We start from the raw sequence: 27,168 nt of genomic DNA, 5'->3' as shown, positions 1-27,168 counted from the left end.
TTAACTAGACAGTTGGATGGTGACTGCATTAAATTAATCCTCCTTAGCCTCCTATTCATAAAGTATAAAAATTTCTGTTTACATGGATAAAAGTTGTATTGAACGGAATTAATTAGCAAACACTCTAGAATCAAAATAAACAACGAACAAACGAAAAACGACAGGACTTTTTGAATGCCCTGGTATTTCTGCGAACGTTCCCCAAATTTTTGGTACATAGGATTAGGACTTCACCTAACAGCTTCATTTGTTATTAAATCTTTACATATTACATCAGATACAAACGAGGAAGTAGATATTACCCAGAAATTTAAATGTTTAACATTACATTAGGAAACAAGGTGTTGAACTAGACAAAGTTAACAAAACAATTGCAAACAACTGTTGTCAGTAACGAAATATGGAATTAAGAGATAATAAAAATATATAAGTACTAACTTATTTTTTATTTTATTTCTTAAGAAGTTGTTATTTTTAGTCAGATATTGTGGTGAACAAAGAAAAACTTCCTTTAAAATATTGTAAATATTATATATTTGTTTAAACAACGTTTCGGGATTCCTCATCTTCAAGTACTAATATTCCTCATTGGTATTAACCTTTATTTCTTTTTTAAATTTTTTCGTATAGTCACTTAACTAAAATTTGTATCACAGCATTTTTTAAAGATGCTAATTGCTGTAGTGTCTATCCTATATAAGGAAATGTGGTGATATACATCATCTGAGTATATTGCATTTTATTTTTGATTTTCCACCCTAAAAAAATATGAGTATATTAATCAAAATTATGAAACTTTATAATTAATATTTATCCTATTGGTCAGATATTATATATGTGCAGTGTACCATTTTATTTATTTTTCTTCACCTATCTTAAGTTTTATTTCACTCTTATCTGCACCATCTCTTTCATCTTCATCAATTTCATTTGCTTGCATTCCATCTTTTTCATACCTGTACGTATTCACCAATACAAGTATCTCCCCTATTCTTCATTCATATTATTCTGTTTTTATAGCCTAAATTGTAATAGCAATAGTAATTAACCAATACAAATAATAATTAAAACCAGTTGTATTCTCCATTTAAATCAACCATTGTTATTTATCAATGTTTTTTTTATCTAGAGCTCTTTAGGTTAGTTTTATTTTGTTGCATTATATATCCAATTAGTATCTTTTTAATTTTTATTTCTTTTCTTATTACATTTCGTTTTTATTGTGTCAATGTCATTTTATCTTTAAAAGCAATTATCATTTTTCAAAACTTTTTTATCATTTATATTTTCTTATATCTTCTATATTATTCATTTTCTTATTAAATATTGTTTTACATTATTCTCTCTTATTTTATCGATAATACTCATATATACATGTTTATAAAATATGTGTCGTCTATTCAAAAAAATCAATGTGGCTCGCCAAGTATCAACCAAATGGTATTTTTGTAAAAAATCTCATTTTTATTAGCAACTTATTTTATATTTCTGATTCACATCACATGATACTTTACATTCGATGTGTCGATCGAAACAGCCATTAAGGAAGAAATGACTCTTGAAACACACTAGATGTTACTGCTGCAAATGTTGAGGTCTCAATGTTAATGTTGTTAACTTTTTGTTGAAGTCCAAACATTAGCCTGAACTTTGGTGGGTTTCTGTTATTTAACACTTCGCTGAACTCATCACTTTCGTTTAGGAGAATCGGTTTGTAGTTCTGGGTTGTTTGGTTTTAGTGATGAGTTCAAAACAAACATTCATTAATTAGCTAGTATTTATCAATGCATATTAAATTATCTAATTAATAATTCGTAATTTCAAGGAGGTGTGTTTACGTTATTAAATATATGGTGAAAAATAGCAGCTGTGTTGTGTTAATTAATTTTATCATTTTTATTCTCTATTTAATATGAATGTATACATTTAATTCACACATATATGATTTTAACAGTATGACAACGAAATTTTTATAATTAAAAAAAATCTCTAGTTTTATCTTAAGATTGAGTGACGTTTAGTGTTATTGAAAATTTTTTTTCAAGAAGATAGCATTTATTTATTAATAAATATTACAATCTGCCACAACGTTTTTGGGAAATAAGTAATAGTGATATCTCATCACATTTATTCTAAAATTTAGAAAAAGTAAATAAAAAAATGAAAAAAAAAATAATTTACATAAAAATAAATAAAATATCTCTCTAAATAAATATTTAAACAGAAGAAAAAAAATTAACATAACGAAACAAGTACATAAAGAAAAAATAAAATAATCTCTAGTCCCATTTACACTGTTATATACAATATTTAGACTCTCGACATGAGGATCACTGAGCTCACTCTATCCCCCACGTATGAGGTATAGATAGAGTAGTCTCCATTATCTTATCACCGCGTCACTGGTAATGAGCCAGTGGAGGCTGAGTAAGTGCAAACACCATATTGTAAAAATTAAAATAAAAAGCTATAGTGCTACAAACAATTTAAAAAAAAAAAAAACTTTGTTTCTACTCACCATGGGCAGATTCAGATTATAACTTATTACGTAAGAATATAATTTTTTCATATGATGCTAGAAATAGAAAATATAATCATTGTTTACACACCAATATTTTTAAGTGATTAGGAAGAAAAATTATTATTATTATTTTTTTTTTTTTATAAAACCACGTTAACAAAAATGTACACCTATCTATATTTACTCACAATGTTTTTTAGGAATCAATTAAGCATTGAAAAGTAATTTTCAAGCTGTACAGCAATTGCAATTTACTAGAGAAACATAGTTTTCCTTTTGTATTGAACTCCATACGCCGTGCAAGCATTCAAAGCACGTAATTCCACTAAAGACGTCCTGTCCGAGACTCAATTATTATGAAACAATCCGCTGTACTGTTTGTTTAAATGTTTAAAAAAAAGAAAAATAACTTATATAAGTAAGAAGGTACTTTCAAACTAATTAAATAATTATGAGAGATAGTTGACCGTGGATGATGAATGAGGAGAAGATGGTTGGGGGTGCGGTCAATGAAAAACACAAATAAGTACGATTAACTTATTTTAATGTGCCAATGTTTCGGCTAGAGTTTCTAGCCTTCTTCAGGGCTGTTCACTGGAAGATCGAACGCCTCCTTTAAATGTAATTAAATAATTACTCAATAATATATTAAGATAATAAACACGTCCATGTTGTTTCATTTTATTATTGTTTTATTTAGTACATGATAGAGAAAATCAATATCAATCAATATTCTTTCCTTTAGCCCCTTTTACGTCAGTAGTCATGATTTCTTTTATCATATAAAAATTAAATATTTTATGACAATCCAAATTTTTTATAAGACCTACATTTCTGTTTTATTTATTTTCCACAAAAGTTGTAGGATTCCTTTAAAATAAAAACCACTGAATTGAATCAATAAAATTAATTTTAATACATACATATAAAAATTACACTTCAAATAAATAATCTGTGTAACCTCCTCCCAGTGTTACCAGATACCTATATTTCCTATAAAAAAAAATTAATATTTTATATATAGTTTATATTTAGAATTCTATATAGAGTAGTGGAGTCTTGGAGGTCATAGTTGTGTTACCAGATGATGTTAATATGACTCGGGATTCCAGCTGTTTCAAACCTTATATTTCAGCCAACGAGACGTCGGAATCACGTATCACACAGTCAACTGGTAAGATTATGTCATTTATGTCAAGTTGTGGGAGTGGCCAATTCTCCAGAACCTATGTCTCGACAAAAATTGCCTCATGCCCCATGGGTTGACATTGAAATTGACTTCATTAGCCCTCTTCCTTCAGGTGATTTTTTTCGTAACTGTCGAGACTTTTAATGAGCTTAACATAAAAACATTACATGGTTTTAAGTAAATGTTTTAACCATGTTATTTATTTATTTTTTAATCAGGCTATTTCCAGTTTGTTATGAATTTTGGCAACGTACGAAGATGGAACAATATGTCTTGTTAAGATGTCTTTGTCGATGAGACTGTAAGAAGTGGCTGAGCGGGATGTATGGAATACGTGCTGAATTTTCCAGGAGCGGATAGATGGCTGGGCTACTATTTTCCGAGGGACGGTGACAGGTTTTCCTATCACGTAAGGATCCCTTGAGGTGAGGATTAGGGTCAGCCGTAAGGCAACTCTCTCTCCCTGATACATCAAACAAGAGACGTGCAATATCATAAGGCCTTTATTCAACCCCATCTTATCATGTTCTAGTCTTTTATATAAGCCTACCACCATTCCAAGAAAAAATATTTATTTTAGACTGTATTATAGTAACATTCCAGTGTGCCAGATCAAACTTTCTAAATTTCGGTTCAAACTTAATTGAAAGAAGGGGGGGTTTTAAATAGAAATTGTTAATAATAGCGACAGATTAATTACCCAAAATAGGCTCAGATTATGCCAATTCATGAAGATTTTTCTGTGCCACTTGTATAATAATAATAATACTTTATTTATTCTGGGAAGAGTCCCTTTAGAATAATACAGTGAAATCAACATATGAAGGCTGAGAAGCCTCAGAGATACTTAAACATAAAATACATAGAAATAAAAACAATCATTATAATAAATAATTATAAGTTACTTTCTCACTTTTATCAGTTGAACAATAAAAAAAATTAATGAATAAAAAAGAGAAAAGAAAACGATGTAAAAATAATTAAGAAACATATTATAGCTTACATACATATTTACAACTATATTAATTTACAATTTTATGGGGTCTGAATGGATAAGAAATGATTGAACAGGCGGGATTTAAAGGTAGGGAGGGTATTGGAGCGGCGGATGTTGGAAGGGATGGAGTTCCATAAGGATGAGGATCGGATAATCAAGGATCTATCGAAAGCAGCGGTACGGTGGGCCCTGGTACCCCGCTACGATGACTATTTACAAAGGAGTGGTCTTGAGTATCCTGAGGTACTCCTCCTGAGTACCCCGTAGTGGCCATGATTTGTATATGGCCCATCTTTCCTATATATTTTAATATTTTTTAAATTTCTTTTGTCATGATTTGAGGGATTAGTTTCCTGGAGGGCTATACAAAATGGATTTATATCTCTACTCAGAATCTGAAGATCATTAAAATGAGTTTTTAATCCGTTACAGTTCCATTGTAATAATGACATAAAAATAAAATAAAGGAGAGAGAAAAAAAGTTACTTTACCTGAATAAATAGAGAGAATTTTTTTTAAATTAATGAAGAAGATATTAATGGTGGCTAAAAATAGGTTTAGTTCAGAATATTTTAGACAAATAAAGATTTAAAAATAGATAAATAAATGAAACAATAATAATAAAAATTATATAGAAATTTTGTAAGAAATATGTAATCAGTTTTTAAAATAGGAAAATGTGAAGGTAAATATCGACTTTACTTTACTTATTAATCGTGTTCCATTTTTTTTGGCTATGTATTCGCGCTTTACTTCTTGTTCTTCTTTCTGCAACTTTCGTCCATTCTCCTTTTGAATTATCTTTACTATCTTGGGGAACAGAGATTTCGTTTGTGGTGGATATTTCCGAAGAAGTAGACTTCGGAAAATCTGGAGGAGGTTCAGCCTCCTCTCTTTTGTCCTGTTTTCGGGTGGAAGACCGTGATTTTTCTCTGACTTTTTAAGAAAGGGTTGATGGAATACTGGAAACAGAGGGAGAAAGAGAGGGTAAAGGGGGAGTAATGGAAGTAGAAAAGGGGTAAGAGGGAATAATAGGTGAAGGAGGGGAGGGAATAGTGGGGGGATGTTGGGTTATGGTGGGGGGTTCATAGACAACAGTTGGAGTGCGTCGACTGGCCTCTGAGGACTTCTTAATAATAAGATTACTTTTGCCTTGTTCTTCTGTTTGTACGCTAACACTGACATTTTTTTTATTTTTAACTATATCAGAAAAAGTTAATTGTGTAATGGGCATATTAATTCATATTTTTTCTTAGCTGCTATATAGGTAATATTTTTGGTCTCCTGTATAGTCTTAATTCCTTTTTCCTTAATAAAAGTTGGACAAATTTTTGAAAAAGACTCGTGCTCACCTGGACAATTTACACATTTTAAAGGTTTTTCGCACTGTATTCCTTCATGCTATTTTCCCCGCAGTAACGACAAATTGGATTACTTTTACATGTCGCTTTTGTGTGTCCAAATCGCATACAGACAGTACACCTTATCGGCATTCTAATATATTGTTTTATGGTAATATTATAAAATCCTATTTTAATTTCGCGCGGAATAGTGGGATTATTAAACGTTATAAGGTAATTATTGCTATTATGTTTTTCGTTATTTTTAAAATATGTCATTCTTTTAACATTTTGTCCTTTTAATGCTTCTTTTATTTCCTCTAACGTATAACTATTTAAATCGGGACACCATATGACCCCTTGGCTCTGGTTTAATTTACTATGCGGCTCTACTTTAATCGGGACTTTATTTAACATTGTTTCGCATTTTAATAGTTTGTCCGATTGTGTATTCGTAAAAACTTCAATTAGGAGGGTTCCATCTTTTAATTTTTTGGCAAATTCTACTTCTCCGATCAAATTAATTATGCTTTTATAAATAAAGAACGGTGAGATTTTTTTGAAATCTAACAAATTTCCCTCTTCATCCTTTTCGTCTCTTTTTATTATAAGAAATCTTACGCATTTTTCTTGTATGTCATTTGTTTTACTAGTATTTGTTTTAATTTTGCCTTCTTTCGTTTTAAGGGGAAGACTCAGGCATACCGTCTGATTTTATATTTAATAATTAAAATAAAAAGTTTTTTAATTCTAAATTGCCAAACTATTACAAAAGACTTATCTATATACATGACTATTATAAGGCCTTTCTAGACATACGGAGTTGAGCTTTGGGGCTCCACTAAACCATCAAATTCCTTCCGAATCCAATCCTTACAGTCCAAAATCCTTCGTAAAATCCTTAATGCTCCTTACTTTTTCACAAATCAAGTCATCTATCAGGACCTCAATGTCTCATATGTTGCCAATTTGGACAGAACCAGATACTAATCCTTCTATAATAAACTTCCCTCACCAACTCGTTTCTAACCTGGTTTCTCCTTCAATACCTATTAATCCTCATAGGCGTCTGAAAAGAAGATGGCCTCGAGATCTTCTCCTCTAGAAATATTTTTGGAGTTCTATCAATGTGTAGATACTCCACATGTTTGTATCATGTCATTATAGCACTTACAGCAAATTTACTTAATGTATATATATATATAGTTGTAAATAAAAATAAATAAATTATTAAAAAAAAAAAAATTGAACATTCTTTTCCTGAGACCTAGAAAATATATGGTCAAATGTGAAAGTTGGCTCGTTAAGAAAATAAATTAATATAGCTTTGATAGGAAAAAGTACAACTCATGGATATTCCTAAGGATGGAGATTGCTGAATTAGACGACCATCCTTATTATGTCTGTGTAATTTCATCCGGAACATTTATCCAGCCCCTCTCTGCTATTTTTGGGACTTATATTAGCCTCTAGTGGGAAATTAAACAAATATCTACGTAGAGGATGTAAATTGTCACCGAGGGACCTATCTCATGAGAATTTATCAGATAGTGAGGTTGTTGATTTGGCAGACAGTACAAGACATTTGTCACTTCTGGACATCTTATTCATCGATTCAACCTGGTGAATTGATTACCCTTTTCTCTAGCTATGGGTGGTCTTATGAAGATACAAATATAACACTAATCCTTGTTTAGCAGTGAGAACAAAATTAGATTAGTGTTTTAAAGGCTGTGAGAAAATTGATAATTGATAATTAACAGAGGTGGATTATAATACAGAAATTTCAGTAATGTTAACTACTTGTGTTTACAACGATTAGATATAAATATTGGTATGTTCATATATATTTATCCATAAATTAAGTTATGTACGGTTATTTTCTTTAAGATTATTATCGTGCCAGTTGCTGGACTTTGCCTCCAATAAAAGACCTTATATCCACATAAGACGAGAGAAAGTTTTCTTTGTCAGAATGTTCCCTTTCAAACTTTTGACGTAAGGGCTTATCTAGATATCTAAATATAGTTTCAAATAATAAATAATATTCTCTATCTTTGATTTCTAAAGTTGTCCATTGTTACCAATATACATTAGGACTAGAATTTTCTAATGCTTCCATGGAGACCCGCTGAATAGGTTTTGCATTAATAAATTTGTTGATGTTGGCTGAGGACAAACTTCTCTGGTCACCGTACCTTTGAAGTAATCTAGCCCAAGCCAGGTCGTAATTGGCTTCAGATCTTGAGAATGCTTTGATACAATCCAGTGGTTTAAGTACACCAATTAGGTAGGTGAATTTGTCCATATTGGAAATTCATTTCTGGCTATGGACTGAAGATATAAAAGAATCCCTGAAAAAGGGCCAGTCCAAAATTTTTCGAGAAAATGAGGTTAATTTAGCTTCAATAGGATCGATGGGAGACCGACATAAACCATTGTTTGGGTGGTAAACATTTCCACTTTAGACAACCTTGTTCATTCATCCTCTTGTCTAAGTCTTCTTTCTACGCTAACCTCTGCTTTGTTTCAGAGAATGATGTGCTATCGGATGGTTTTGGAAATCATCTGCGTTGTTGATAATTCGCAATTCTTTCATTTCATAAAAGATGCTCTCAAACTTCTTTTATGTTTGTTCCAGACCCCCATACATTCCCTGAAATATTTCTATTACTTCATCAGACTGAATTCTTGCACGTCCCTGATCTCTAATGACTTTGATGTCCTCTGCAAAAGGACGCTAAAAGGCGACGGTGTAATAAGGTTATCTTCCGGCGAAAAATGGCCTCTGTTTATGGATCCGTCTTTATCTCCAGCCATGATGAATTAATTTCAAAAATACAATAAAGACAATTTAGAACACCCAAAATAATATATCCGGCCCGGAGGACCAAAATATTTGGGCCACAGCTTGTTGCCCAGAATAAGCTGAGTTGTTAGGGTAATTAATTTGGGTTTTAACTATTTTTTTGGTAGAGGATGAAAACTGATAAATGATAAATAGAAATAAAGAATTTACTGATTTACTGTAACAAGGTAAGAAAGGCACTGTTGTATTAATCAATAGTTAATTTTGCACTTTAAACTGTCAAATAAATGTTTCATAACACTGTTTGATATTTGGTATGATAGACACTTTGTTATATGATAGACACAAAACTGTTATGGCGAAAAGAAGTTAATAAAAACTGATACATTAGGTAAGACAAGAAACTGGCACATACAAGATAAGATCACCATGACACTGTTATCTCTAATTTAAAGAAGTTATACTGCAGTGGATAGGAATTACCTCTAGGAACAGCTCACTTTTTGTGAAGTGAGTTTGGAATTTATAGAATTAGGATAATGGAATAAAATTGGCCTGAACACCGTTTGTCTAGTAAATGTTGTAATAGTCGGAATCGACGAGCAGTTTCCTGTCGTTTCAGTCTCATATGAGGATTCCATGTCAGTTGTTTGTCCAGATTTAGTCCTAAGTAACGGATTTGTTCGAAAGGAATGAGTGGGGTATTATTAAAGGATACTATGGGACAGGAAGTCATGGGTTTACGACGAAGGGTGTATGTGAGTTGGTGGGATTTATTAGAATTTGTTTTAATCCTCCAGTTTTGCAACCATTAACCAAGGGTGGTGATGTGGGATTGGAGGATTTGAGAGATGAGAAAAATTAAATTTGGTTTTATGTTGATTTTCCAAAACGTAATAGTTCTTTCTAGCAGGTAGTTAGTCTTTTATTTCTGTTTTGTATTTTGTGTATTTATATATAGTGTTGTTAATTATGTCTTATGCGTCTTTAGGGTTAGAGTAACATGAATTAATTTTTTTTTTATCTGACTTTTTTATTTTTATTAGCTTTTGAAAAATACCTGATTTTTAAGATTGCAGATTGGTGATGAAAACAATCTTAATAATCTAGCTTCAGTTTTGTTCTTATTTATGTCTTTTTAAAATATAAAATATCCAGTATTAGCTACTTTAATCCTTTACAAGTTAATTGTTTTTTTAACTAAATAGGCACTGGACACAAGAGAGTTTCTATGGGAAAATTGACAATTCGTATCTCTGGCAATTTGAGTTTTAAAAAAGATTTTCAGACAATTTGTTTGAATAATTACGCTTTTTGCTTTGAAAGGGGTTATGTTTTTCAAACACATTACTATGCAATTTAGTTTGGTTGAAGTGCAACTCAAAAAGGGATATTTTTTAGTATAATGAGCCTTACTTACAAAACATCCCTAAATTGATGGTGCTTACAGGCCATTTGGAAGCTTTATCTATCAAAGGGTCGGGTTTGTTGGGAACTTTGAGCTCCAAACGTTTATTAAAGGGGAGAGAGCTTTCAGAGTTAGTTATGAACAGCGTAGGTTGCAATGAAACTATACCAGGGACCACACAGTGGTCAATGTCTGCCCTATGTGATACGATCCTTTTGGAAAATTCAGAGAAAAATCTATGTGATGCAGCCGTTTCGTGATCCTGTAGAATTTGCTAATAAAAAATTGCCATTTCAAAATGATACCGAAGTCATACATTCTGGTTTATTCCATTAAAAAAATCTCAAAAGTCATTTTTTATTACTATTCAGTGTTTATTCAAAGGTATTAAAATAAATAAATAGTTATTACCTAATTTAATAATATTAAAATTTTCAAAATACATAAAGGAACTACATTTAATTGATTATTATCGTTATCGTGTGATGTTTATATGTTTGTTTTTATTAATGTATACCGAAAATAAGAATTTCATTAACTGGAGCATACACAGCAAGTAATTCTTTTATTGAGTAGCTCATAAGTCAACACAACATAAAAAAATATTTGTTACCTTCTATATATAGGCTTATTCTTACTTTTAATTTAATATTATTCCATTGGATTTATACTAAATATTTTTTTATTGTTATTTTAAATTTAAACTACATATAATTATTATATTTTTTATTTGTTATTTATGTCTGCAAGTGTGTGGTTAACTTTTGATATTGGTGTTGTATTATTTATATATTCAGTGAGCTATATAGAATTCATTGACTTTTTTTTTTACTTTCTGTATTATTTAGGATTTAGATTTTTATTTATTTTACTGTACCAGGTTTTATTCATCATTTCTTTAAGATTGAAGTTCTGGTCTAATATGATATACATATATTTCTGTTTTTGTTTTTTTCATTTTTACTTTATCAGCTGGAAACTCTGTGTATTATTTTTTTTAAAACGTTATTTTCTTTAAAAATAAGAGTCATTAGGAGAATAATTTAGTATTATATTGCTTGTATTAGGTTTTTGGGTTCATTCTGTGTTGATTTTTTTAAAAAATGGCTGACATTGTGAGAACGAATTGGAATGACGTGTTTTGTTTTGTTTTTAAAGCAAAGTTATACGTAAGTTGTATATTAGTTGCCACAATGATAGGAAATAGGTATTTGGGCTGTAATCCATATAATATATTCTTACTAAAAAAAAAAAAATAAAAAAAAATAAATGATAAAAAAATAAATTCTAAAAATAGAATCTATTTATTAATAAATAATTTTCAATCTGACACAACGTTTTTTGGCAAACAGAAAACAGGTTATAACAAACAATACATACAATAAAACGTTTTATTTATGGCTCAAAATGTTGTATGTGATCCATTTCTTATCCCCAGTCACCATCCGTTCAGGAAATGTGTCGACTACATTCCGTTTGGAAAAGGCTTTGCAGATGGAAATTCGATCCATCATGTTTTTTGGGGTGTTAATTGGTGTGGCACTCAAACATCAAGCTTTTTTTTGAATCCAGCTTTGTGCACGTATTTTCAAAAATGTTTTATGTCCGTTCTTTAGCTCCTTGGCGATGCTACGACTACTAACATGCCGGTCAACTTCCTTAATTTCTGTGATTTTATCAACATTGTCGGCAACGGGCCTGCCAGTGCGAGGTGTGTCTTTAACATCTGAAATATTCGAACGGAATCGACGGAACCAAAATTGTGCTTAATTATATGTTACAGTGTCGGTTCCATAAAAACTATTCACAACGAGCAGCAAGGCTTGCATTTTCACCTTTATAAAAAAAAAAAAAAAACTGTAAAATGTATTGAATTTTATCTTCGCTGACTTCCATCTTTAACACCCTGTAACTCACAACTCAAACAAAAAACAGTAAATGTATTTTTTTAGTGCGAAATGTTACCTTGACAACGAACATAAATCTGAAAAATAAATTGTTTGATCAATACTTTACGTGATATCAATCGTTTCAACCATCTGCCGAAAAAATAATGGATTTATTTTTCTCCAACTTAATATTAAAATAAATTGACTAGCTATATAATTAAAATTAATTAAAGTAAGTCTAGTTTACATTTGAAACTTTTAGTTTACTTACTATTAAAATATATTAAATTTAGTGGTCTGAGGCACGATTAAATCACACAAGTGTGTGGTAAGCCACAAAATAACTTTTTTTGTTATGGGTTCTTGTGGTTGATTAGAACTATAAATTTTATATTTTTTTAATTGTAATTTTTGAAGTATATCTCAGTCAAAAACTACAATCAATCAGTCAAGTGCGTTCACCTTTGTTTGTTCACAATAAAAGAATTTCTATGCTTCAATACAGATTGTACTGCATTCACTTTAACTCTTATGATCATATCAGTGACTGCACATATATGATTTAAAAGTTGTTTTTTTTTTCTTTTATACAAATATTAAATATGTATTATATAAAAATAAGAAACAAAAGTTCATGTAACTTTGTATTTTTAAATTATAAAGGATATCGTTAAAATTCAAGGGATTTTGACTTAAACTTCGAACCGGACAAAAATAAAAGTTATGTTTACTGTTTTTTTTATAAATGTTAGTATTCATCGTTGTTGTTTTTTTTAACCTGTATGGGTGGCATTGGTTTCTTCCAAGCATATGGTATCTCTGTGGGACGGTTTGCCCAATCCCATTGTTATTGATATTAGTTCATCAGTTAAATATATCTGTTTCTCTAATATACTATACCATAACTATATATCTGTTATACATTTTTGTTTATATATTTCCAATATTTATGGATGCAACATATTTTTATATAGTCTGTTACTTTTAAAATACTGTGATAAAATGATATTTTAATTTTATTGGATCTAAATCTTTTAACACTATTTCTCGTAATTTTTGTATGCCAGACATTTAAACATGATATGTTTAAAGATTAATTACTGCCACAATATTCGCTTTGTTAAGACAATTTTATGTTGGTAGTTATTGCAAATTCCGTTATTCTTTCTAATTCTAGTATATGTTTTAATGATGTATTTGTATATGTTTGATTGTGAGAACCACGGTTTTCAAAAGATATGAGGAAATATAATTTTATAGAACTGCCTGGTGAGGTTCTCCCGATATTATTTTTACCAATTTTCTATCTGATCTAATTTAATCATTATATAATAATCTGTGTAAGGTATCTTTGAATCAACTGTTTGACCAGTTATAATGGCTAATTTAGCTGTTTTATCTATTACCTCGTTATCTGGGATGCCCTGCGTGACACATTAAATACTTAAATATTATTTGTTTATTTCCTTTTATTGATAGATAATGTTTTTCTTTTCATTATTATTTCCATTTGGGTATTAATTATATTTTTGTTTATATTATTATTTAGTGTTAACAATACACGCATCAAATCTGTTAAAACTACAAAATTATATTCTCTGGATTGATTTCAGTATAAGATGAAAGTGGATGTGTAGTTTATAATGATTATATTTATGATATAAATCGCACAGCTCAAGTCATCATTAATTCTTGAACTTTATATAAATATATATATATTTTATTTTTTTTATTTTTTTACGAGGGTCGGTCGAAATCTTCAAAAGACACGGATAGGCCCGTACCTATCCATGTGTGGGATTTTTACCCACTAAAACCACCGCCCTACACCTGTTCATTCCTCTCCACGGGACCGCCGCTAGGCATTACTTCATGGAGGGAAATGGCTGAGTGCCGCCTCGCTTTCTTCACATGATTTTACGTTTCCATGCTACTAACGTCTTCTAGCCCTCTCTTCCTCTCTCATCCTCTTGAGGACGACTGTGGTGAGTCTCTTCACTATCACAACTATCTCATATCTCTCTTCACTATCATCTCTAAGATAATGCGATCCAAAAAATTCTCGAAGTCTTCGATTGTGATACTGGAATAGGCGTAACAACTGAAGAAGTATACGTCGTTGATATTCGCCCATACAAAACCGGAGTGCGATGCAGTATTCACTTCGTGGATAGCTTGGGAATTACAGGCCCAAATAGCAGCTTTACCATTGGCATCGGATACCCACGAGTTGCCATCCAGATTTTTATATTGTTCGCAGAGAATAGCGACGTCGATGTGCTGTTTCCGTACAGGTTGGTAAAGGAGATCCTGTGGAGCTTCACAAACTGTTGGGTTTGCATCATTATTCTCAGTGCTGAACGGAAAGCCGGACACTTACTACTTCCGCTGGGGTGGTCAGAATCTCCATTTCCCGCAAATAATGCGCATTGCGGTTTCTGGTCACAGTCAGTAGCTTTGTGACCCGTTTTACAACAGTTTCGACATAGGGAGGTCCTATCCTTTTCAACACAGTTCCGAGCTATGTGTCCGTACTCCTAGCAACGGAAATACTTTGCAACTCTAAGTCTCTCGCGTATACGGCTAACAACAAGGCCTACTCGAACCTTTCCTTTAGCCATAATCTTCCTAGCTTGGAGAACTGGTAGTGAAATAACCGCTGTTTGTGTACCTCCATAGGCTTGACGGATAGCTTTCACTGCTGTGGTGGGCACTGAATCATCACCCAGGAGAGGTTTTAAGGCCTCCACAACCTCCTGTTTTGTGGTTAGTGCATCCAAATCTCCTAGCTCGATAAGGGACTCCTCCGTCCAAGTCCGGACTTCTGCCCCTTCGCCAAGCACACCCTCCATTGAGCTTTTTAGTGCAGCAAGAGATTGCTCTTTCCTCCGGTCTAATTGGAGTAGCTAATCACCTTTATTAATTTTTCGGACCTTGGTGATTGAATCCTGGTCTTTCGTCTTTGGACATCTGAGTAGGACAGACTTTCTGATTTTTTTTTTACTATTACTGCATCAGGCCTCGGTGGCTTAGGGCGAGGTTTCTTCATCGAACTTTTTCGTTCTTCTTGCCATAGCTCCTTCAATTGTTCTCCCCGTTGAGCTGCATTAGATCTCTGTGGGCGATCTACATTATGCTGCACAACTAGTGCATTGGGTTGTGCAGTTCTCTTTTTATTCTTCTTTTTACCGCCGGCCAAAGAATGTGTGGTTAGTGTCCCCTCCGACTTTACAGCATTCTTCCTCGGTGGACTGACCTTCGTTTGGGTGTGATCATCTGCAGTATCAATAGGGAGGGCAGCTGTTTTTCCAACTTTTCAAAGTATAGTTGGATTTCGCATGTGAAACTCCTTATCTTACCATGTACATTATTCTTGGTGCGAATGAAGGAGAGAAGTTGCTTAATTTTGCTCCCAAGATTTTTCATCACCTTGTTTGTGGTTAATCTTGTGGTATTAGATGCTACAATGGCCAAGTCTCCCACCATTGAAGCACTACGGTCGTATGATAACGACGCCGGGGAACCCGCTTTCGCATTCCCTACCGACGCTGGTACGGGGATTCCGTGCCCCTGCACCGTAGCACAATTGACGTTATTTTCCATAACCCAATTTTTTTTTGTTTTCGCATTTTATATCTCCTGCCAGGTTTTGAAACAGCCGCCTCTAACCTGAGGGACAGACGCTGACCAGTACGCCGCCTATCTAGTTTTGGTCCACCCCGGGTATTTTATTTCCCTTTATTATTATTATTTAGGGGGATTCTCATCAGATATGGCGGGAACCGGCCATATCTGATGAGAATCCCCCTATCCGCCACATGGGGAGGCGTCCGATGGGAGACTAGCTACTCTGCACGGGTGTGTGTGTGTGCCATTTGTCAACAAGCGACACCTTAAAAATATGGACTTTCAATGATTGTAGCTGTACATTTTTACAAACTTCTATCTATGTTTTCTATAGCATTTCATAAAGTAATTTTTATTGAGGAGGTCTTTCAGTTGAATATACACCTCTTAGTGATTGATAGTGTTTTATAAAAACGGCTATAAACTAATGTAGTATATTTACTGGTACTGGTAATGGTGGGGGGAACAAGTCCGACAAGTTGGCCTATTGGTCCTTTTTGCAATCCCCAAGGCAACCCAATGGAATGGCTCTTTAATACATCTTATGGCAAACTCTTTTGCCTGAAAGACAGTCGAGTGCTTGCCTAGAGGGAAGCTTAGTTCTATGCCTAATTCTTTTATGTAAACTCCTGCCCCCGTTAGTCCTGTCAATCCATTCCCATATCCATGGATGTAGGTAACCAATCTTAGTGTCTAGAGCGAGTGTTTTATACTGAAGTGGTGAGCGGTATTGTAGTATTGGTAACTCGCTTTCTACCACTTTAGCTATTACAAGTCACTTCTGTTGTCTCTGTCCACTGACTCTTTTCTTTCATTATAAGATAGGCTAATGCCGCTTCCCCTTTAATCAATAAGTGGAGTGGTATTAGCGCTGTTATTAGCACTTATTTTTCTTTTAATTTCTGCCAAATGAGATCCCATTTCAGTTCTTAGTCAAAACTAATTCCAAGGTATTTGACCTTTTGGCTTAGTTGGAGTTGATTACCAAATAAAATCGGGGTTTAAAATATACCCAACTTCCGCTTCCTGATGGATAGAATTGATTCTGTCTTTGTTGGGTTAACTGAATGTTTCACACCATGTCTGTACTAGATTACATGCGACTTGCATAAGTTCCAAAATGGTACTCATGAAGTTTCGAGTAATGATAATTACTCCATCGTCAGCAAAAGCTTGCGCGAATATCCCAGCATCCACAAGTCCTCTCAATATGCTATCCATAACTAGGCACCATAGCAATGGTGAGATGCTACTCTCCTGAGGGCATCCAGTTACTGCAAGTGCCTGTAACGTAGTACCGTCTTCCAAAACTACAATTATTCTATTATTGAGGACAAATCTGACCCATCTGATAATCGCATTCGGGGCAGAAAGGTCTAATAGGCCTTACTGCCTGTCTCAGGCCTACTTCTGACGAATGTCCCTTCTACATCGAAAAAGAGTCCTAAAGCGGAGGATTGAATGACATAAGGTCTTTTCAATCCTCCCTACCAAGCTGTGCAGTGTAGGTGTCTTGTTTCTTTTAGTAGTTTATTCAATTCAATTGACTATCATCCGACTTTTTTTCTAGACTCCCTTTTCAATAGACAAGACCTCTCGTAGGCTGATATAACCATACTTTAAAGTAGGCTAGATTCAATGTCTAGCTGTGATCTGGAAAGTCTTTCCACCGCATAGGTTGAGACACCTTCCAGTCTCTCTCTGAAAAGATCCTAGTCTGTATTTCTCGGGTTTCTCTTCATTGGGGGTTTCTTAGCTATAATCATAAATGAGATCAACCTATGGTCAGACAGTGTTATGTCTGAGGTGACCCTCCAGTCTTTACAAAGGATTTTAATCCGGATTGAGGCCAGCGTAATATCTAAAACCTCGTCCCTAGCTCTTACAAAAGTTGCTTCGCCCCCCCTGTTAAGTATTTCTAAATCTGTTAAGGCTAAAAATTCCACCAAGGCTTCGCCTCGCTCGTTGGTGTCTGTGCTTCCTCACAATAAGTGGTGAGCATTAATATCCCCGCCAATAGTGGTCAATCTACTAGCGTGTCGGAGAAGTCTTTCTAAAGTTTGGTAAGGTGGATCTAAACTATGGGGGACATCAACAGATCCAATTAACAGTTTAGTCTTATTAATACCAACCTTGATGTTGAGTACCATGGTCGTGGTGTCTTTTGTATTAAGCTGAGTGAGAGGCAACACCTGAAAGTCTTTGGATACCCAGATGCAAGTCCTCGGGTTGTCTTCACATGAGGTTTGGCGGATTATCCTTCCGCCTACCCCCCTAATCCTGTAATAGCTCCTCTATAACAATAAGGTTCTTGAATAAGCTCTAGGGTCGATTTGATCCCCTAAAGTGACTTGGCTAATTTGACAGTAGCTGACTTATTGTGTTGAATGTTAATTTGTCTTACCTTGATCATTGGTGTGGCAGATAAGTAGGAATATAGGAAAGGCTATCACCTATTAGCGCTTGACATTCCTTTGCTCCTCCTGTAATTTAATGCTCTCCCCTGTAAACAGGGGGTGGCGGCTCTTTATCGAATAGACCGGCGTTCCATACAGTCAGTCAAACCAACTCGTACCTCAGCCGCCAATCATTTGCTTCCAACCAGACGATCGTGTTGCTCGGCACCTTGAATATTGCTCTCAGGTGGTCTGGATCGCCTTCGGCACCCACAAACTGCCATATAAGTCTTGGGTTTTTCTTCCGGTTCTTTCTGCAGAGTTGAAGGTCCAGGGTCGCTGGTCCTCCTGTTGGACTCCCCAATAGATTTGACCCTCTTCTTGTCCTACTGGCGGGTGTCGGCAGGTGTGGAGTCCACTGGTCTCTGCCTTGTAGGTACCCATTGCTTGACATTGCCTCTCCTTTACCCCCTCCCAAATCGGTTCGAGAGCTTTCATTGGTTCCTTCGTACACCCAGTACTTTTAGGCTGCGTTTAGGTAGAAGAAGGAACCTGGCGCCTCAGTCTGATGGACTTCCTAGGAAAGGTACTGTTAATCCTAGGGTGTGTACTGTTAATGACCTTGGTGTTTTGTGATGTTATAGTGTACTGTGTGAATGTCAGAGTTTTTGTTCCCCCAACCTGGAGGGCCAGTGGCTGATTGCGGTTCAATGACCGGGCCCCATCGCCATCACCACCACTAGAATATTTATTTTTCTTCCAGAATTTTTTTTGGCTTACAAATTTTTATTGCATAGATATAAAATGTACAATATTTACTATACTGTTTTGGAATACCCCCTTATACAATAGAAATTTTCCTGATACTAATTACACTTTACAAATTTCTCTATATTTTACATTTTTATTAAACAAACCGATGGGGAAAACAATTATTGAATCTTTGCCAGAATGGCTTAATTATGATGAAAGTACAAAGATTTAGTATTTTATTGTAATATTTCTGATTGTAAGCTTATGTTTTTAAAAAAGATTCGCCCCGTTTGTAGTTGTTTTCCCGAGTTTTAGAGGCGGTTCCCTTGCATCATTTAATAAGGCATCTATAGGGGTGGAATTAATAGTTGCTTTTAATAAATACAAAACATATGCACTTATGCAAATAATATAATTCTGTATTCTCAATGCTATAGAGAATTTAAATTTTTAATTAATTACTATGTATACCCATTACAATATTTTTAATTAAACGAGAAAATTAGTTACTATATATATTCCAATTGCAGCTGAATGCAAAAGAAACTAATGCAATCCTCATTCGATCCAAACCCTCCCCCCTTGGGTTAGGAATAAGTATATATTAGAGTAGCGCAGATATAGTTAGAATAAGAAAGTATAGGGCCTAAGTTATATTGTTCTTTTCACTTTGTTATTAGATTGTAAGAAATTAAGTTAAACTGTATTTAAATAAACATATGTTTTGTGGATATTTGAGTAAAAATAATATTAAATTTCTTACAATTAAATAATATTACACAATTCATTAACATACGTTTTTGTTACTCCTCAATAGCATTTACGAGTAGCAGCAACTTTTCTTAGTAAACTCAAATTACCGGAAGCACTACTTTATATCATGTTTATTTAATTTTACGTTTATATCAAAATATTTCTTCTTATCTGTTTTCTTTACCTTTTTAGTCATTAAGTGTGGAGGTTTTACAAACGTTTCCTTATGCGTTACAGTCTAAAGTTCTTTTTACGAGGTTAGAGCTTGGGGTTGAAATTTATTATATTTATTTAATTTGTATACTCTAATTAATATATAAATATTTTGTGATTTTCTTTATTGTACTTTTCAAATATTTCTTGCGGAGTCCTCCTCAGGGTACTTCTACAATTTTGAAAAACAGTACAACAATAAAAATTTATTTAACAATCATCATTTAAATATTTTTTAGTTAAAAATTTATATAAATTATACTATTATAGGGGGTGACGGTAGCATCGTGGTAACGCGCCTGTCTACCAACCCAAAGGTTGCGAGTTCGAGTCCCCAGCCATATCCGGGATTTTTTCAAGCATATAATTATACATTACCCACTCACAACCTTCCCCCTCCACTGGGTTTTTGTGAGGCCCGTTAGCCAATGGGTTGCTCTCACAAAAAATATCCGTGAGAGTGGCGAAACCACGTCAGAAAATGCGCGATGTATTTTCCTTAGTATATCGCGCGAGGTCTTGAATGCCCACGGTCTGTCGCACCAGTTATCAGTATACTGATTGAACTGCTTATTATAAATTAAAACTGTTGCTTGTGGTTTTTTAAATATACTTTTTGTAGTACATACTGTTCACAAATTATGCAGATGGGACAGAAGGTATACAATAGTGACTAGTTGTTAATGACTTCCTATTCCTTTTTCTTTCTTTTTTTTAATACAGAATACACCATTACCTTTTTACTTATTATTATCAGTTTATGTTATTGATGCCGTCTGCATAATGGCTCTTCAATTTTACCACGTACCGTATAGTATAATTCACTAAATATTTATAAGTTACTTTTACTAAAATTTGTTAAGATTGTTGATTTTTACTTATGATATTTTGCTATTACTTAGAAATTTACAATTAAAACTAATGCTATTTCGTTCCTGTATTTTACAGAAAAGGACCCATTCCCTATCGATGCTCTTCCAACATGCAACCACGCATCCTCTGTCTGTCAGAAGGATGTGGCCTGTTGGGAAATTTTCGATAACTTCAAAACCCATTGCAAAGTCAGAGAGGGCAAATGCCAAATGGAAGACAGGTTAGTTTTTTCTAAAATATTATTCTTTGGACTAATGTGTTTATTCATATACATACTACTGTATTTTGATACAGTGGTTGGTCATTTTTACAATTTGAATACCTTGTTTTTGTCTTCAATATATTATTGTATTACAAAATAGCTTTTGTGCACTGCTTAGAAACGTACCAGAGGTTACTCGGTTATACAAAACATAATGGAAACTTAAAATGTCAATATATGGCCCAGATCATAATCCCTACTGATCCAAGTTAAATTTAATTTTAAAAAAATACATATTCTTGACTTATTACGATAAATCTAATATCTGTTAACTACATATTATGCAATATTATGTTTTGGAAACTCACCGTAAAATGGTAAAACTTAGAAGTTCTCGTATCAAATTATTCGACCGTTGAAAATTATATGTGACCCCAAGTTACATCACATGGCACAAACCCATACATGGCTTGATTATTAAAACTATATTTCTTTGTTGTTCTTGTATCATTAGACCAAATTATTGTATCATTGATTTCAGCTTTATTTCATATCAACTTTTTATCTGGCACATTTTAAATGCGGCATTCAATACCTAAGATTCATACTTTTTAATATTGTATTTCTCTTTTAAATAACTTATTATTCATGAAGGTGTGAACTATTTCAAACAAACACCCCCCACCATTGAATTGCATAAGTCTCCATTGCATAAAAACTGTTGTAAAGTCATTAAAAACCTATACATCGCTTCTAGATGTATCTGAACATAATATTCCTGTAAACGTCTTTGTTGGACTTCAATGACTTTTTTTATGCTGTTTTTCTGAACATTTTCTTTTATATCAAAGAATGTCGGAAATTGTTGTGAAGTTGGAAATTTTGAGACCACACATAATGACATAAATTACGCCCGATTTTCAAGTGATCACAAAAATGTCATAGATTCTACGCAAACTAGCTTTAATTTTTATGAACGTAAAATATTTTTGGCAAAAAATGTCATTTAAATTTATATACTTACCAATTGTGCTACCAATTGTTAGTTTCTCTACACGCCTGTAACACTCCATTTTAACTGAGATCAATTTTACTGAATGCATTATATAATATACTGTTGTAAATTTCAATAAAGATATTAAAAAAAAGATTATATACGAAATATCAATAATTTGATTTATAATTTTTATCATAATTAAGTTTTTTTTTTTTTTTAACAGAAACGTCACTCAGTTGATAAAACATCGTGTTGAAAACTTGAATTTCGTTACAATCATATGATAAATTAGTTCAAAATTGTTCAAAAATTTTTATTCATAAACTTTTTAATTAACTGTAAAAATATTGTTCTATCCATTAGTGATATGGAAATAGAGCTTATAAAACTTCGTACAACCAAAATCTTTAATTTGACATGCAGAACTTCTGTATATATCTCATTTCAAATTATTTTCCTCTCATATTCAATGTTGTCACGCATTTCGTTCGTTTCAAAAGCATCAGTGACGTTTTAATAATCTTCATAATGTCACGGACTGAATTGTCTAGAATGTCCCTAATATAATGTTGGAGAGGCTTCCGGAAATAGATCTCTATCCTTACATAAAAAAGCTATTTGCACACAAACGCGGCACACCCACGCGATTTCCTTTGTCACACGAGTCATTAGGAGCCCAAGCAGTGTGTCGCTTCTTCCAATCATTTATATATCAACTATTGCATGTAGCGTTTTGAATTTTGCAAATAATTGCATTAAATTTGATTTAATAATCAATTCTATAAATTATTATTGGTTAATTTATAATTTAAAAAGAAATTTAAAAGAAATGCACTTGAGTATATTTACATATTGTTTTTTTAAAAATTAAATTTAAACAAATCTTAACGAATCAGTCTATGTATAAATTAAAGTAGATGTAAAAATACTAAATACTCTATCAATAAAAGTGTATCGCTTCTTCCCAATCATTTACATATCAACTATTGCAGGTTTTGAATTTTCCAAATAATTGCATTAAATGTGATTTAATAATCAATTCTATAAATTATAATTGTTTAATTTATAATTTAAAAATAAATCTAAAGGAATACACTTCAGTATATTTACATTTTTTTTTATTATTAAATTTAAACAAATCTTAACGAATCAGTCTATGTATAAATGAAAGTAGATGTAAAAATACTAAAAACTCTATCAATAAAAGTGTATAAATGTTATTTTACAGGAGTTGGTAAGAAAATGCCCTACCAACTCCAGTCCCGAGATCAGAAGCCTGGATTTAGATAGTCTAAGTTATTTTCTGTTCTATTACCCGAATATCGACTCCGGGGTCGAGAGATCCTTTTGGAGCAGACTCTATTAAGTGGGCATCTGGCCCTTCAGCACGTTCAGGAGAACTACTTGAATATATATATCGAGTTATTTAGATCACAGCAATGTAGAACTAATTTAAATAGACAATTGGCTTGGCTATGCAAACAATTAAGTTGCGAAACATTCCCTAATTATAGCTGTATTATTAACTGATCTTCAAGAAAAAAAAATAGATATCACAGAATTTAAAATTAGGCTTTCAAGCCTTAGAGTAAAATAAAAACTAAAAATGAAATTATAAACCATCATAAAATATAATGAATTTGAAAAGATAAAAATAAACAACATTAATTAACAGAATATATAAAATAAAACTAGAAAAAATAAAATAAAATCGTAAATCATATCATAAAACATAAGGTGACTAACTTCTGATAATAAATTTTTAAAAAATGATAAACAAAATTAAACTAAAAATATAAAAATATTTCTGCTAATATACACATTTACAAGTATAAACGAAAATCGGAAACATCAAATACAGAAAATATATAAACCAAAATATATTTTTTTATTATTATCAAAAAATTAATAATGAAAAAAATAAAAAATTCTCTAACTGATCATAATCTTAAGGAATGAAATAAAAGGAAAACGAAAGGATTAGTGTTGATTATATGAGTCTATATACATATATGTTTATAGACTTTTCGTAAACATTACATTAAACTATGCTTTATGTATGTTTTATCGAAATCATCTCTACCGTATATTGTATCGACCGTCAGAGGTCGATACCGTCTACTTTGATGATCTCTGTATTAAATAATCGATAGTGAATCCTTACTAATTTTAATAATATTGTAGCTGTGAAATAGTTTTATTTATAAGAAACTTCAAAATTTTAAATTAATTTTTATTAATTTTTTATTTAAAGTAACGATCGTGAACCTTTTAATTTTGTAAGAAAAAATTTGTCCTTTTTAAATTTTCGTATACAATTTATTTCATTGCTCAAAAACAGGTTCGATTGTAAAAAACTTTTTTTCGGTCATATTTTTTGGTCCATGGCATGCAATTTTTTTTAAATCCTTAAACGATTCTAATCATCACAATTTCGTAAATAATATTTTCAATAATATTTTTTAATAGTTTTCAACCGCTTTTGTATTTCATCACCATATTAGCTCCCCATATATTAAGTTAATATTAATATAATTGTTGTATGATAAAGAATTCCACGCCTCTATTATAGATTTCCTACACTCTCTGTGATCATTTATTTTCTTTTTTCGGCACCCTTCTGTGGTGGATAGGTATTTTTGTTGAGCCATAAAAAAAAAAAAGAATATATTATTAGCTTGTTATCCTATTATGGAGATCCACCCTACCCCCTCCCGCAAAAATATTATATCTTAACTCCATGGTTTTATTAAGAGAGAAATGAAAAAAATTGATCGTAGAGAACCCTATAAGCTATTAGTGTTTATTTTGATTATATTAAAAAAAAATATGGTAACCTTTATTTTTTTTCAAAATCTACAATTACATGAAAGGTGACGATAAGAAAAGATAAACTATGAAAGAGAAGGACTCACATAAATTGTATTTCCATATGAATGACCTCAATTAGATTTAATTTTGTTTTATTTACTTCCATTTTATTTATTGGTTTAAAATTCTCGTTATACGTAAGTCTATCTACAATTTACATTGTAATTTGGAAATGTTGGGGACAGCTAAATGCTGATCAGAGTATCAAAACGCACCCAATCCATTCAATCAAAAGACCTTTGAACATTAGTTAATCCTCAATTCTACGTTACTAGCAGGTTGTATCATTAACTAAATATTCCCTTTGTTTTTAGACTTTATGGTGTCCAAATTCTTCCATTTCCTTATGGACTTCACTCATACCCTAAACATTTAGCATATGCTTCACTCGTCTATACACTCCTGTTTGGAGATTGAAACTGTAGTGGATTAAATTAGGTTTCAGTAAATTAGTGATCCAAAATTATTGCTTCTTCTCTGACAGAAATTGCATAATTAATATCAATAGTAAATATTAAGTTTCGTTGTTAAGTGTACTAGTAGTAGTAGTAGGGTTAGAAAATAACGGAATTTTTCAAAATTTAATTTTTCTGTCATTGGTAATTTGAACGTTGTGCTTCCTTCGCCTTTTTTTGTTTTCAAATGCATTATGAAATCTGGAAATTCATATTTTGGAGTTGTAAAATAAAAAAAAATATGAAATTGGTGAATGAACACAATCTTCCTTATTTAAATATATAAGTTTATTACACAGGCAACAATATTTCGGGGTTGCTAGAAAACATATTCACAAATTTAACATATACTTTCAATATTAACCCTATATCAAATTATTCATTAAACTATTCATGAACTATTTACTTGATTAACTTTTTTATATAATATATAATTAACTCCTTATTTAATACTATGTTGTACCAATAGTGTAGTATTAATGTTTTTTTTTATAATTTTACAATTAATCTTATGTTGGTCAATTCTTGTTTTTCAATTCCTGTTCAACCTTTACCTTTCAAAAGCCCTGCAAAGTGGGACGAAACGTCGGAAAATAAATAGCTGCAAACTATTTTTGTTTCCTTATATATATAATTCTTGTTTTTAATTTTTTAGATGTTCTCCAATGTACAAACCTTCACAATTCTGGCAATTAATTTTATAAATAACATTTAGTTTATCTTTATAGTCAATTTCGTCATTCATAGTATCAAGAAAACTTCCGTATTTATTATTATTATATAAGCCCAACTTCAAAGTATAATGTTCATATAACGTTGTTGTCTGTGTAATAAACTAATATATTTAAATAAAGAAGATTGTGTTTATTCACCAATTTCATATTAGTTTCTTGAAACTCTTCCAGTAGATCATTAATTTACAAAAAAAAAATGTTTAAAATTTTTTTCTTATTATTTGGTATGATGCTTTCATTATAGATTTTTTTTTTGTTGATTATTATTCACATTCGATTTTTCTTTATAGCTGTTGGTTTATTGCTCACAATCGCGTTAACAAGAAATTCACCTGGTAACCTTAAACGTTTTCCTAATTTCGTTTAAATTAAACCATAATCGATTCATAAATTATGCTTAGGTTGAAATTATGTCATTTATTATTCCAACTTACCGAGCAATCTCCTTGGATCTATTAAGCATAAAAAGTGGGAAGAGGGAAGGGAAAGTGGGGTGAATAAAGAAGGAGAGGTAGAGAAAGTAAACACAAATTCAGCAAAAGCGAGACAAATCATTAGCAAATAACGCCCTTATACAACAGACTCACTTCCTTTATAATGGTGTCAAGTGGAAGAAATCTGAATGTTGGCTTAATACGTTTAGGAATAATAATGGCGGAGAAGGTATCGTATGTTTGTGAACTTCTTTTCTCCCTCCCTATTTAGACCCCTTCGATCGAATAAAAACAAACATAGGTAAGTGATTTCGTCGAATATGTGCCTCATTTCTGGGAATATTGAATATGCATCAAAGTGTCTTTGTTGTACTATCGATTTTCTTGGACCAGTCATACAATGCAGATGGTTCTTAACTAGTGACAATAATAATATTAAATATATTCTCATTTAAACAGTAAAGGTTTATTAACTATATTATTATAAAATATTGTTGCCTGATACCGGGCCCAAGAAACAAACCACAAAGAACAGAAAATTTTTGTATTTTATTTTATTGCAAAAATAACCAAAATATTCACGAGTATTTGTTCTTTTTTTTCACATTCATAAACAAAAAGTCGTTCGCGAACGGACCGATCGAATTGATCGATTATCTATCGTTTCTCTTCCTACCTCATTACAATAAAAGATAATTAATATTTTA

General features: G+C 32.1%; 1 protein-coding gene across 2 annotated transcripts in view; it reads left to right on the top strand.

Annotated features, from left to right (window-relative positions):
* Positions 1 to 27,168, top strand: part of LOC136796724 (uncharacterized) — an 887,913-nt gene that overhangs the window by 726,539 nt on the left and 134,206 nt on the right. For both annotated transcript variants that reach the window (XM_067051189.1, XM_067051190.1), the window contains one exon: positions 20,844 to 20,988. In XM_067051189.1, the coding sequence (XP_066907290.1) occupies positions 20,844 to 20,988 (145 nt within the window). The remainder of the gene's footprint in view (positions 1 to 20,843; positions 20,989 to 27,168) is intronic.

The sequence above is a fragment of the Halyomorpha halys genome, unplaced genomic scaffold (genome assembly GCF_000696795.3).
Source record: "Halyomorpha halys isolate HHAL.00 unplaced genomic scaffold, Hhal_1.1 Scaffold357.1, whole genome shotgun sequence".
Classification (NCBI taxonomy): Eukaryota; Metazoa; Arthropoda; class Insecta; order Hemiptera; family Pentatomidae; genus Halyomorpha; species Halyomorpha halys.
The sequence above is the reverse complement of the archived record's forward strand: the minus strand, read 5'-3'. Positions and strand labels throughout refer to the sequence as shown.